The 15,457-nt window shown below is 37.9% G+C and overlaps 1 protein-coding gene across 1 annotated transcript in view; it reads right to left on the bottom strand.

The window, feature by feature from the left end:
• Positions 1-2,434: 2,434 nt before the first annotated feature.
• The window catches only part of txnrd1 (thioredoxin reductase 1), a 37,992-nt gene continuing 24,969 nt past the window's right edge, over positions 2,435-15,457 (bottom strand). Inside the window, 4 exon segments of the mRNA NM_001256471.1 lie at positions 2,435-3,623; positions 6,117-6,251; positions 13,089-13,184; positions 14,408-14,515. Of these exon segments, the coding sequence (NP_001243400.1) occupies positions 3,555-3,623; positions 6,117-6,251; positions 13,089-13,184; positions 14,408-14,515 (408 nt within the window). The 3' untranslated portion in view covers positions 2,435-3,554.

Below are 15,457 nucleotides of genomic sequence, written 5' to 3'. Positions count from 1 at the left end.
AAGCTAAGCTTAGGGGTCAAAGCAAATTATCAAGCATAAAATTAAGTTTGTCTGAGCATAGAGTGATGCTATAGGGCTGATTATTAAATTATCATGCCAATTTCACTGGTTCCAGACCTGCCATGTAGTAATTATCTGTTTTAATTACTAAGCAGCCTTATATTATGACATTTATATTCTATATATACAGTATATAGTGAGTCGGTCCCTAAACTCAGTAACTGACAGCAGCACAGAGCATGTGCAGGGAGTCAGTAGAAAAGATGATGGGAGCTACTGGGGCATCTTTGGAGGCACAGACCATTCATGCTAAAGGGCTGTAGTTGCCTTGAGCTGGTACAGAAGCCCAAAACATAGTGTACAACATTTCTGCTCTACTTCATTAGTTAGGCATTTGTTCTCCTTTAAAGGGGATTTCTTTAAAATCTCCAAGATTGTAGTATAAAAACCCACTTATGTATTAAAAGTCGCAGAGTTTGCCCAGGAACAGTAAACCATAGCATGATGTTTCCTTCTAAATAGGTGATGAAAAAAACTACCTGCTGACTGGTTGCTATGGGTTACTACACCTGGGGAATATTAGTGCCTTTTGATACATAGCCCCACAGCAAAACATAGTTTTAAATAGAAAGGTCAGGTATATTCCAGGCAGGCAGTAAGGATCCTCACTGAAGGACTCTTCCATTGAATGGGCTACTGACCCCATACAGCTAATGAAAAGTTTTAGAGAGCAGTGTTTATATAGAGATCACATACATTTGCTAAAACCTCCTCTTATGCACTAATCTTACCAAAGAGGGCCTTAAAAACATAATTAAAGATAAAATCATTCTCCTCTCAGAATCATCCCTGGTAACATTGTCAGTTATATAGTTGTTTGCATTAATTAAGAATAGTATGGCTGGACTACAGCTCCCATCGCATTTTAATATCTGATTATATGTTGGAGTATGGAGTTCAGCCATCTTGCTGTTATCTAACAGTTGCATACTACTCAATAGCTATGTTTACCACAGGACAGTCCTGAATCGTAGACCTCAAAAGGGGCAAGGCTTACTGAAAAGTTGGCAGATCCAGAAATCGCTGGGGTAGACTGCAGCATAAGATGCCCTGTTCTTTATTATTCCGACATTGGAATGTATTAACACTGCTATCAAACAGAAGAATTACTTGCTATAGTTTAATGCATCCAGCAAGAATTGCGTGAAGATGAGTGTTGTGGTTTTATACAGGGGAGGCTCACCTTTGGGTGGAACTTCCTGCATGATATGGGCTGTCACTCCTCTTTTACCTTAAAGATATCAAGTTAAACATCTTTTTAGCATAAATAATTTGGTTGATAATGGATTACATCCTTCTTGATAATAATGGGATCCTCTTGAGCCTTACCGAAATGCATGTTATTAGACAGCTTCATATCCTAAATGCACGCACCCACTTTATCCGCTGGTTTTACAGTGATATTTTTATTTTCTTATTAAGAACAGATGGTGTTGTTCTTGAGTGGTAAGGCTGGAAAGCAAATCCTGCCTTATATCCAGAATTTCTGTTGTGACCCTGTGACAGAAGGTGTCTGTGTATGTGTATGTACTAATCTGATATCCCTTATTGGCCAAAATTATATTCAAGTATTTGGGACTACTTAGGTCCCTGCTTCACTCAGTAGAGCATTGAGTTTAATAAATATTGCTAGAGCAAACTGTAATATTGATATAATGTTTTTAAAGATAGTTTTGTGCGCCTGTTTATTATAAAATAATTACTTCTAGCTATTGATGGTTGCCTGCAATGTACTGTACTTAAATTATTTTTAAAATATTAATTATTTGATTAATATGGAGTCTATGGGAGACTGCCTTCCTGTAATTTGGAGCTTTCTGGATAATGGGTTTCCGGATGAGGAATCCCATACCGGTACTTTTTCTGTATTTCATGAAAGATATTGGGTAGAGGCTTCCCTAACAATTTCTAGGAGATGGATCCAGACATAATGGTTCCCCTTTAATTTGCAATTAACCTAGAGACAATACATACAACTAAGTGGTGCCAGTAACTGAAAAGTGCAGGTAGCACACAGGACTATGAGATAAATGTGTCCCTTCTAGAAGTCTTTTTTACTGCATAGAAAATGTCATAATAAAACTGACATTACTAAGCTATTAGTTCCTAACATCCAATTGGAAGGATTTCCTAATAAAGAGTTTATATAGAAAATTAAGGAATTCATGTTTTTGCAGCCCAAGCAAATAAGGCCTGTAATCTCAACTTCATAAGAATCATACTTCTTATACCTAAAAGTATTACCTAAATAATATTATAAGTCATAGTGCCTAATGGCCCGTTACAATTCATAGCCTGGTCTTACTGATTTGTCTTACTGCTCATTAAGGCCTAATCTACTCAATGACAGTTTGGAAACAAAGACTGAATGCCGTTTTCAAAATTCACATTTTATTTGAGACCATAGTCTATCTATAAAAACTATACAATTTTATTGACTATTGTACAAACGTTATTTGTTTTGCACAGTATAGTCCCTGCAAAGGGGTACACAGTCTGTGTTTTATATGCTCACAATAATGACAAAAGGCTAAATACAAAATAATTACTCCCATAGCTTAGAATACTAATAAATAAGAATGCCTGTCAAGTTTACCATTCATAGGCATTGCTTCTTTTTTACACTCTATTTTGTGTTTTCTCTAAAGGTGACTTGTTCAAAGCAGTACATATAATAGAATACCTGGTCTCTGCAGATAAATATAAAGCTATCACAAAGTTTAAATGTTACAAAATATTAAGTGTTTCCTAAATAAATAATACATTTTAGCCAATATCATACAAGCCCACTTGGTAAAGGTGGCCTTCCCGGGGCCATAAAACCTGCTGACAGACCACGTCAGTAGCTTGCCTGTGTATGGGGCCCTGCAAGGGGTCTCCTCGATATCTGGACAAAAGAGGGCAGTTGTCAATTGGACAGGTTTAAAAATCCCACTGGGGAGAGGAACACATCAGCTTGTTGATGCAGTTCTTGCCCCAATGGCCTGTTTGTTCTGCGATTCTGTCATTTGGCCCTAGGGCCAAACTATCTGATCAGCTTGATGCTGCCTGCTTTAAGGTGGGCATATCAGTAAAAAATCTGCCTATTTGGCAACCTCGTTAAACAATGGATCATTACAAGTATGACCAGCTTAAAATTTTCACAGATAAAAGCAAGAGCAAATGCAATGAATAAAATCCTATACAGTACAGAAATCCACGAGGTTACAAGTGTGTGCTACCTTAGCCAATAACTGGCTAGTTTAGAAAGTTTAACATTATCTTTAAAAGTCTTTTAGCTTCGATAAACTGAGTGCGCAGGTCTTCAGTCACAGCCCACCAAATCTGGCTTTGGGATGTGACGTCACAATAGCACTAAGATGGCGTCCTGCAGTCAGTTTTTCTGCAGAATAACCCTGCTGTTTTCTTGTTGCCATAGCAGCTGAAGCCTATCTTTTCAATAGACCATTTTAAAACTAGGTTTTGGCTATGTCAACAAATAAAAACAGCAGGGTTTAACCTCAGCATCCAGACTGTAAGATGTTGCCTCCAGAACGTTTCGTCACAGTCAAAGTTGTGAATATCTACAAGAGAATAGCAAGAACATGTTTAGTATCTTATAGCAATATTCTTTTTTTTCCTTGTACCTGTATATAATAAAGCATTGTAACATTATTTTGCATTACTTACATAAATTTAACTATACTGTGTTTGAAAACAGGGGCACTTGCGTAACTATAGAGGAAGCAGACCCTGCAGTCATGGGGGGGGCTTCCTCTATAGTTGTAAATAAAGCCCCTCCTAAACCTTGCTCCTACCTGTGTGCAGCGTGAGTGGGTGGGGACACGGGCAGACAGTGTTGTTGTTTGTGCCAGGTCCCTCTGAAGATGTTTTTTGTGGGGGTGCCAATACCCAATAGTTACGCCACAGGATAAGGTATAGAGGGGAGACACCTACGTGCTTTTTGTCCCTAATGAATACAGCGCTTCTGGTATACTGCCCCTTTAAACACAATTTAGCAGGAAAATCTAAAGACCCCCTTTAAGCTAACAATAAAATATCCAAAAAGAAAAATACTGTTTTTCTGCTTACATTGCCAGTGTGCAAATAACTCTAGAAATAGAAACAGAAATGCTAATAGATAAAATTATATCATGATGATTCAGTGTTTCAGCACTCCTCTGAAAATTTCCAATCAAAATTGTAATAAAAAAATGATGATGTGACAAAAGCCGATATACTGCATGCAGAGCTCTGCAATGTGTTATGCTTTATGACAGACAAATAAATATGCAACTGTAGCTAAATAAAGATTGGAAGTCAAAATGTGCCTGCCTTGCACTGTTCACAGACACCACAATTATGCTCATCAAAGCTATCTTTTGTGGGCGCCTGAATGCATCTCTTGAAAATAAAGTCGATTTTGTCAGTGAAACAAGTTTGATGTATGTGCTGTAAATTCGACAAACAAAACTGTGGTGCCTTCTGGAGAAGAAAGTTATGGGAATGCAGTGTGTGCCATAATCATAGCCATAGTGAGCAAATTAAAATACTGTTGTGTAATGATCATGTTGAACAAGTAGGTGAATTCATTTTTGGATTTTCATTCAGTTAAAGGGATACTGTCATAAATTTTATGGTATTTTTTATTTCTAAATGACACTGTTTACTCTCTGTGTGCCCTGGTCTGTGCTTTTAGAAGGAGCCAGTGCTACACATTAGAACTGGTTTCAGATAACCTATTGTTTCTCCTACTCCCATGTAACTGGAGGAGTCCCAAGCTGGACTTGGATTTCTTACTATTGAGTGCTATTCTGATATCTAATGGGAGCTGCTATCTTGCTCCCTTCCCATTGTTCTGCTGATTGACTGCTGGGAGGGAGGTGATATCACTCCAACTTGCAGCTCAGCAGTAAAATATGACTGAAGTCTATCACAGAACAGGTCACATGGCTGTGGCATCCTGGGAAATGAATATGTATACACCTCAGAAATGGGATGTCCAGCTATTGCTGAGCTATGAAAAAATGAAGGGCATGACATGATGTAAAATGATGAACGTTGTAGTTCAAAAAAACAAATAGATGGTCAGCAGATGTCACATAGCTGCAGGCCAGTTAAGCTGAAATTTGGGGAAAATTATTATGTCTTCTCCTAGGTACTCTTGTAGGTCCAGCCTGAAGGTCAGATTTGTGGTAGTTTCTTAATATTTTTTAAACTGTTTCTGAATCCCTAATACAGCGATGTCTTCCTGTATGTGTAACCTTGTTATGGACTAATGGGGGGGATGGTGGTCTGACCAAAAGTTGAATTTCAAATGGGACTTGAACTGAAAAATCAGAAAAACACTGATCCTATTTGAAGTTAATCTTAAGGGGAACTGTTCAAGTCATGATTCCAGCTTTTAAAGCCAATCCAGTTTAAAGCCAGATTTGCCTTTTGCCAGATGAAATAAATAATTTCTTTCCGCTGCACAGATATAAATGTAATTTTAACATTCATTTTTTAAATAACGTTAATTTATCATTGTAATATAATGAAGGTTCTGCCTTAGCACCATTTGCTCAGTTTAGCCTTAGGCTTTAATGTTCAGCAAAGAATTATTCAATATGTCCAACGTGACGTTGCTGCTGACCTTGAAAAAGCATGGGCCTGTTAAAAAAAAGCCTTAAATAAAGCAACAAATTGCTATGGACATTTTTTATGCCCTTAAAATATATTTTCTGGAAGGATTTTAGAATTCAGAGGCAGTTTCTATTTTGTGAGGACAGGCACAGCACAGATTTTTAATGAGGCAATAACGGGCTCTTCTTGTCAGGCAAATGGCAATGCAAAAGAACTCTTTGGGGAAATCAGGCTTGTAGTTTGGACCTACTAGAACTGTCAATAGGCCCTACAGTTGCATGGGTTTACTAGTTGCTATTTTCTGGTGCTAGAAATAGTTACATTTAATAGCAGTCTATATATTTAACTGATTTTTAACCAAAATCTCTATCATGATTTTTGTAATTATTTCTGTAGCTATAAATCAACTTTATGGCAAAGTTCACTCCTAAATATTGAGGCACAGCACATACCTCTGCACAGACAGGATGAATTCCTATTGTGTTATCCAGCTGATCTTTAGTGAGGCCACATTTAATAGCTACCGCAAATCCCTGCGTTATTTCTCCTGCATTCGGAGAGAGGACATGGAAGCCCACAACTCTTCCCTGAAAAAGAAGAAAAAATGATAATGGACAAGTGTTTATAACAAGTTATATGCCTGTACATAACTGAAGCCACGTATATGGTTTAAAAGTCATAAAAGTAGTGCTGCAGAGTTGGCAGACTCCATCTGGCACCACTTTATATCCTCTTCACAACTCTATGGCCTCTTGCACCAAAAGAGCAGGCACAGGTGACTACACATGATTTTGGTTGATGTGTCCTTTGCCATACTACAGCCAAAACAATTTATCCCAAAAACTCTTCTTACTAGTGAGAAAAACTTTTGGGCCACTAAGAACATTTTGCAACAGACCCATATGTGGCAGAACTGTAAACAGGGACAGACTGGGGGGTGCAGGGCCCCCCGGGGCTGCCATTGCAGGGGACATCCTCCACTGAACGCTCAAGTGAAACATGTCAGGGGAGGACACCGGCGGCCGGGGGAGTAGTACTGCCAGGACAGTAAATGGGAACAAGTTTATAAACTTGCTGCATGACAACTTTATGTCACAGGTTGTTGAGGAGCCAACCAGGAACCATGCTATACTAGATCTAGTGATCTCTAATGACCCAGAACGTATAGCAAATGTGCAAGTGGTTGAACCCCTGGGTAATAGTGACCATAATGTTATTTCATTTGATGTTTGGTGCAGGAAACAAATTTACACGGGGGCAACAAAGACAATGAATTTTAGGAAGGCAAATTTTAGCTCCTTAAGGGCAGCGCTTCAGGGCATAGATTGGGGCATTATGTTTTCTGATAAAAACACAGAGCAGAAATGGTTGTCATTTAAAATGATATTAAATCATTACTGTTCTCAATTTATTCCATTAATAAGAAAAAGTAGAAGTGTTAAGAATCAACCTATGTGGCTTAACTCTGAGGTAAAGAAGTTAATAGGGAAAAAAAGGAAAGCTTTTAAGAAATATAAGTCAGAGGGGACAGTAGATGCGTTTAATGATTATAAACACTATAACAAGTGTTGTAAAACAGCAATCTGGAAGGCAAAGATAGAAAATGAGGAGCGCATCGCGGCAGAGGCCAAGACTAACCCCAAAAAGTTTTTTAAGTATATTAATAGTAAAAAGATGCAGGTTGAGGGTGTGGCCCCATTGAGTTATAGTAACAATATGGTTACAGCGGATACAGAAAAGGCAGATATGCTTAACCAGTTCTTTTCTTCTGTGTATACAGTAGAGGAGCCAGTGGGCCAAGTCCCACCCAATAGCTGCACTGTTGCCTCAGCTCCAACTTCACAGTGGTTAGCACAGGATATGGTGCTTAAAGGGTTACACACGATAAATGTAAACAAGGCACCTGGGCCAGATGGAATACACCCTCGGGTACTGAGAGAGCTAGGGCAGAATTGCAGTGGCCCTTGTTTCTGATATTCTCAGACTCTCTTTCATCAGGTATGGTACCTAGGGATTGGAAGAAGGCGAATGTCATTCCCATATTTAAAAAGGGAGTAAGATCTCAGCCTGGCAATTATAGGCCTGTAAGTTTGACATCCGTGGTGGGCAAGTTATTTGAAGGCTTGTTAAGGGATCACATTCAAAATTATGTAGTGGAGAATGCCATTATGAGCAGTAATCAGCATGGCTTTATGAAGGACAGGTCATGTCAGACCAATTTAATTGCTTTTTATGATGAGGTAAGTAAGAAGCTGGACAGTGGGGATGCAGTAGATATAATCTATTTGGATTTTGCCAAAGCATTTGATACCGTTCCCCACAAACGACTGCTTTCTAAGCTAAGGTCTATTGGTCTTAGTGAAGTCGTTTGCACATGGATAGAAAACTGGCTACAGGATCGGGTACAGAGGGTGGTTGTTAATGGTACATTCTCTACTTGGAGTAAGGTTCTCAGTGGGGTCCCTCAGGGTTCTGTACTGGGTCCACTTTTGTTTAATTTGTTCATAAATGACTTAGGGGAGGGTATTATGAGTAATGTATCAGTGTTTGCAGATGACACAAAACTCTGCAGACCAGTCAATTCTATCCAGGATGTGACATCCCTGCAGCAGGATCTTGACCAACTGGCAATCTGGGCAGCTAAGTGGCAGATGAGATTTAATGTGGATAAATGTAAGGTCATGCACCTGGGATGTAAAAATATGCAAGCCCCGTATACCCTTAATGGGACTGCACTAGGCAAATCCCTAATGGAGAAGGACCTTGGAGTCCTTGTAGATAATAAACTTGGCTGTAGCAAGCAATGCCAGGCAGCAGCTGCAAGGGCAAACAAGGTTTTGAGCTGTATTAAAAGGGGTATAGATTCACGGGAGGAGGGGGTTATTCTTCCCCTTTACAGAGCGCTGGTAAGGCCCCATCTAGAATATGCTGTTCAGTTTTGGTCTCCAGTGCTCAAACGGGACATTATTGAGTTAGAGAGGGCCCAGAGAAGGGCAACTAAGCTGGTAAAGGGTATGGAAAGTCTAAGTTATGAAGAAAGACTGGCCAAGTTGGGTCTGTTTACACTGGAGAAGAGGCGCTTAAGAGGTGACATGATAACTATGTATAAATATATAAGGGGATCATATAATAACCTTTCTAATGTTTTATTTATCAGTAGGTCCTTCCAACGGACACGAGGGCACCCACTACGTTTAGAAGAAGGGAGGTTCCATTTAAATATTCGGAAAGGATTTTTTACTGTGAGAGCTGTGAAGTTCTGGAATTCCCTCCCCGAATCAGTCGTGCTGGCTGATACATTATATAACTTTAAGAAGGGGCTGGATGGATTCTTAGCAAGTGAGGGAATGCAGGGTTATGGGCAATAGCTCTTAGTACTAGTTGATCCAGGGACTGGTCCGATTGCCATCTTGGAGTCAGGAAGGAATTTTTTCCCCTCTGCGGCAAATTAGAGAGGCTTCAGATGGGGTTTTTTGCCTTCCTCTGGATCAACTAGTAGTTAGGCAGGTTATATATAGGCATTATGGTTGAACTTGATGGACGTATGTCTTTTTTCAACCCAACTTACTATGTTACTATGTTACTATGTAGTAACAGGGATCGGGTCTAGCGGCCCAGTAAAAACCCTGACTGTAAACTGTACATTGGAATGAATAAAAATATCAGCACACATTTTCTCCATCAGATAATTTAACAGTGAACTGAAACTTGCAAAGCCACTTCCAGTGAATATTATTTAGATATTGTTACTGTCATTGTGTATAATATATAATATAATAGTTAAAGGTAGTAGTAAGTTAAAAAAAATAGGAATTGCAAAAGTAATTCTGCTTACATATATCTAACGAGAACGCTTTGCAGAGAAAAAATGATTGCTGGCTTGGGTAAAAAATGGCAAATTTGAGATAAATAGAGCTATCGATCATGAAGACTAGATAGGAATTACCCCCCCCCTTCCCCCCTGCCCACACTGCATGTATAAATCTCAACTGTAACATGGAACAGACTGCCACAATAATCTTGGCAGCAATATGAAACAACTTCTCGTTATTCCTGAAGGAGAATACTTTGCCAAACAGTAATCAAGTGCCAAGCTGCTTCTCTGTATTTAGTTACTCTTTATGGCATCATAAAGAAGAGGGGAAGAATATTTGAGAACTTATGTCACTGTGTGGCACCCCAGTAGTTATTTGATCATTCAGAGTCGGCCATTACAGGCAAATGATTCTGTCGCTTAGGCAATCACTGTTCTAGACAGAAAGCCAATAAAGTCAGTACATTTTATCATGGTCAGCAGCCTTTAGGTGTCGGGTGAGCAGAATTAATGCCGTGCACTTGCTTGCTACCCATCATCTTTATGATTATGGCCTGTCACATTAGCATATCAGGCCCAACACAGGTGAGCTGTGCAAGGTGACAGCCAGCTTCCAAGGAGAATGTTAATTTGATTTCTCTGTCTCCTGGCTTGACTTGGAAATTTATATTGCATGCAGAATGAAACGAGAGGATAGAAGTGAAGGTGATAGATAGCTAATTGTGCTTTGCATGTCTTAATACACTTAATAAAATGTATTACCTAGCTATTGCATCTATTATGTGCTATCTCTTTTGAGAGACTGTCTCAGGTTTCCCAGCAAGTCAGGGACATCTTAACTTTAGTTTAATACCTAGGGTTAGATTTACCTGCTGAGCAGTACTGTACCTTGTAAACCAGCTATCGCTATCCAAGCTTGTATAAAAGTCAAGCTGGGCTGGCAAATGCCAGAGCGGCTGCTGAAAGATGTCATAGACAGTCACTGTTTAGAGGGCTGGAGGGGGCTGTTTGGGCCTCTGTGTACTGGAAATGCCAAGGCCTATTACTGTATGCCACACCAGACCTGATAATAGTTGAAATACCCTTTTAATGAAGCTGTGACTATGTGGGGTTGATTCCCTAATAAGGAAAGATATTCCCACTACTTTATACAGACAGTTGTGGTAACTTGAAAAAATCCTTTATTTTCAGCAGCCAAACTAAAACTTAATATCAGATGTATAACATATACCAATGGTGCAAATGCTAAGCCCATGGGCTAAAAATCCCTACTTTATTGATTCAATGTGAAAGTAATAGCATTTAGTTTAAGGTTTATGTGAAATGGGCCTGTACTCCCATCTGCTCCTGCAGACCATCTAATATCTGAGGATTGCAGAGGTATATCACCTAAATAATCAGTCAGTTCATTGGTGGTCAGTGGAATTACGTTTATTAATTTGTCAGTGGAATCTGGCCAAAGTTTAAACCCTACACACTTGCCTGGTATGAAAATGATGAGGGCTCTCTTCACCTCTTGTATCGGTTATTGATTGCTTTATATGTTACTCTGTATGTCCAGTGTATGAAACCCACTTATTGTACAGCGCTGTGGAATATGTTGGCGCTTTATAAATAAATGTTAATAATAATAATAATAATATTTCAAAGTAGGTTTCTAAGTCTCATCAGTTATGTATGTTTTTCATACTAATATGTAGGTTATTTACATTATATAACTATTGTCCTACCCAGCCACGTTCTGGTTCAATAACAGCCCTGTGCACCTCTTAATAGTGGCCCTAATCTCCAATTTTAGTAAATGAGCATAATTTTTAGCTAAAAAGAGAAATTCTGCTCTTAAAGGGGTGGTTCATTTTTAAGTTAACTTTCAGTATGTTACAGAATGACCTATTCTTACCAACTTGGTCTTCAATGACCTATTCCTCCAAACTTGGTCTTCATTATTTATTTTTTTTATAGTTTTTGAATTATTTGCCTTCCTTTTCTGAATCTTTTCAGCTTTCAAATGGGGTTCACTGACCCGGAAGCCAAAAAACTTTTGCTCAGTGAGGCTTCAGTTTAATTGTTTTTGTTTTATTTGTATTACTTAGCTTTCTATTTAGGCCCTCCTTTATTCACATTTTTGTCTCTCTTTCAAATCAGTGTCTGGTTGCTAGGTTAAATTAAACTGAAAATATCACTCTACATTAGACTAAAGATTAAAGGTTAACAACCCCTTTAAAGTTATCATTGGTAAAGTGCCTCCTAAGGCAATTTCCCACCTTATGGCAAACCCCCTCCTGAACATTCATATACTAATAATTATAACAGCACATTAAAGAAAAGATACATTTCAGCATATGACCTGATTTAGCAAACACTTTTGTTGCTATATGGGTTTTATACTGGGTTAGCTACATTGTCATTTTACCCATAAGGGAACTGCCAGTGCCAAGTACCCCATGAAAGTTCTGGAAATATTGGACATTTTGGCTCTACAACAATTTGAGACCAAAAAATGTAGTTTATAATTTTCTGTTTGGGTACTGAAATATATCTGTGAATGAAACAATATACATATACGGGTATGGGATCCCTTATCTGGAAACCCTTTATCTAGAAAGTTCCGAATTACAGAAGGGCCATCTCCCATGGACTCCATTATAAGCAAATAATTCTAATTCTTAAAAATGATTTCCTTTTTCTCTGTAATCATAAAATAGTATCTTGTATTTGATCCCAACTAAGATATAATTAATCCTTATTGGAGGCAAAACAAGCCTATTGGGTTTATTCAATATTTAAATGATTTTAAGCAGATTTAAGGTAGGGAGATCCAAATTACAGAAAGATCCCTTATCCGGAAATCCCCAGGTCCCGAGCATTCTGGATAACAGGTCCCATAGCTGTAATTTTACAGAGTGGAAAATTGGCATACACAATATTAGATGCTTTAATGCAACTTTTTTCTAAAGGAGATTTGCAATCAAGGCCTGGGAATTTACGGTGCAATAATATTTATCTCTGAATATGTTCATTAAATAAAGCTGTGAAATTTATTTTAATTCCTATACAAATGCCACTCTCCATTTTTATTAATTTCAAATAATTACTTTAAGAATAGAATTTTATGATCTGCAGCAGAATAAAATTTCAGCACCGTTTCCTTCAACTGTCAGAACAATTAAATTTTAAGGCTGCCTATAAAGTCAAAGCAATGAGCCTTCTAGCGAAACAGTGTGTAACTCATTGGTAACAAATCTACTTTCATGTTTCCATGAATACTATGCAAATGAATGGCACATATTATTTAATGTTTTTGAAACTCATAAGAAGACCAGGTAATTGGTGCCTGATCAATCTGACCCTAGTTTGAACTTAATAGGGACCTTCTTTTCTAAGCTCCATTGGGACAGGGACTAATGTGAATGATGAACAGTCTCCGTTAAGCGCTATGTAAATTTGTCAGGACTATATAAAGCATAGTAATAACAATAATAATGAGTGCATAATGTCTTGGCAAGCTTACTGTGCATAGAAGCAACCAACAGACACTTTTTGAAAATGGGATTAGTTTAATATAATATTAATAAAGGTAAGTTTTCCACTAGAAAGGATTCCTACTTACTTTATCTTTCAGATTACAGATGATCTTTGCGTAACACTTGTTATTGTCCCTTGCTGGTACTGTCCATTCTAGAGGCCAGAAGTAACTGTGGTAGACCTGATAAGAAGCAGTTTGTTTCTTTAGTAATTTTTCTAAATTATTCATGCTTCAAAAAAAAAAGTGGTATTGTAACAACAGAACTGGAGAAAGAAATTCCCTATTATTACAGTAAGACATTTTATTGATGCCCATTTTTTTATAACAATTCAGTAAGCAATCTACATGCACCACCTGACAGTATGTTTACAGTAGTCTGTCTGCTATGGCATCTGAACACATTTACCTTTTGCTTGAAGAATAGACAATACATTGCAGGTGATACAATTAAGTGGATGTTAAATCGCTTTTGTAAACAAATCATACTTGTTTAAGGGAAAATGTTCCCACTGAAACATGGCAGTGTTGCAGAAAAAATGGTCAAAATAACGCTATATATTTTATTTGGTGGCCAAGCTTTCAATGTGCAAAAGATAACCAAATGCACACAGTTTACAGCAATCTGTTCTTCTTATTAATTAAATGATACAAAAGTATGTATGTATGTATGCATGTATGTATGTATGTATGTGTGTGAGTATGATATAAACAAAGTTTAAACAAGGTACTAAGTATACTATGGTATGAAGTACAAAATATACACATCCCCTTGGATGGCTTTACCCTGCTTCTTGTAGTTAAAGGTGATGGCACATGTTACGTTTCGTTGCCCACATTTAGATTTATCAAAGGGTGAGATTAGAGTCACAGTAAAGCTCACCCCCTTTCTATTCATTCCTATGGGATTTTTAGAAGCATATTTATCAGGTGGTGAACTCTTTCACCTATTAGTAAATACAATTTTAAAAATCCCATAGGAATGAATAGAAAGTGGGTGAATTTTTCTGTGGTGAATTCTATTCACATTTTAATAAATGTGCCCCTAAATCTCCTCCAGTGTGGGTGACAAAACATCAGAAAACACCTTTGCATTGGTTTCATCAGTGGTAAAACAGTTGAATCGTGTAAGCACAGGAGGAAGGAATTTCCTGGGCATTTTGTCATGCTGGAGAAGAATAAGCGTGGGTGACAAAATGTAGTGTTTGCCATAACTAGAATGTGGTGGATGTTAAGGAAGTTTTTTTGGCCAGCCAGCCTGAAAGATAATAGCTTATGCAGTAACAACTGAATATGTATATACAAATTCAGGGAAAATGTAATGGCCCCTTAAAAATGCACTGCATTGCACTAGTAAATGCTGAGCTTCACACCCAACCCATTTCTCTATTCTTTATTTCTCTCACCTCTATATTCTCTTCTTCATATTGTCTGATAGCATGTTCTTCAGATAAGCCACAGGCACCATATTCCAAAGGAGTAAATACTGTTGTTGGTACATTTACATAGTCACACTATAAATGTAAAAACAAAATCTGTAAACAAATTGTGTCTTTTGAGCATCAAACAAATAAAGATTAATTTTGAAGAAAACATATAGACATTTATTTGTATATACATCAGTAACACTTTGAAATTAAACAAAAAGTGTATTTGAACCTGAGCAGCTCTAGTCCAGATATCAATTTCACTTTATATCATTATCATTCTTTCTACCAATCATGCTGTTTAGAGGATGGGTGGACATCAAGGGTTACTACATTTCTAGCTTATTAGATCTTGTAGCTGAAAGGGCCTTTACAAATTTCATTTTCTAGGAAAATACATATAAGGGCCATGGAGCGGGGAGACTGACCTGTAAGACTTGTGATGCCACTAGCAGTGTGTCGTTAGTCACCATGGTGACTAAGTTTATATGGCAAATATATGATCTCTATATTGCAATTGCACAAAAAATACAAATAAACAGCAAAACCTACAGCCCATTGCAAGGAATGCTTAGGGCTATAGGTGCATGTTAAAAGAAAAGAAGTGTTTCCAAAAATGCCTGCCCAAACTATAGCAGATAATGTAAATATCTTCCGGTTATAAATTAGACAGTAAGAACACTTTATATTGAATGTGCGTGTTTATTCTAGAGATGCACCGAATACAAAAATCGGGATTTCGGGGTTCGGGATTTGAAGATTCTGCCTTTTTTATCAGGATTCGGATCTGCTGAATTCATGCCTCTGGCCGAACCACATCCGCATTCTGAAAATCATGTAACTTTTTGCAACATAAACACAGAAGTTGAACATTTTTCACTGCGCTCTTCACATTCACTATAACTTAACGTTAACCCTTCCTTACCTAATTTGCATATACAAATTAAGATTTGGTTCGGTATTCTGGCAAATCTTTCACAAAGGATCCAATGTTCAGCCGGATCCTAAAATTGTGGATTCAGCGCATCC

Source organism: Xenopus tropicalis, chromosome 3 (genome assembly GCF_000004195.4).
Source record: "Xenopus tropicalis strain Nigerian chromosome 3, UCB_Xtro_10.0, whole genome shotgun sequence".
In the NCBI taxonomy this organism is placed as follows: domain Eukaryota; kingdom Metazoa; phylum Chordata; class Amphibia; order Anura; family Pipidae; genus Xenopus; species Xenopus tropicalis.
The sequence above is the reverse complement of the archived record's forward strand: the minus strand, read 5'-3'. Positions and strand labels throughout refer to the sequence as shown.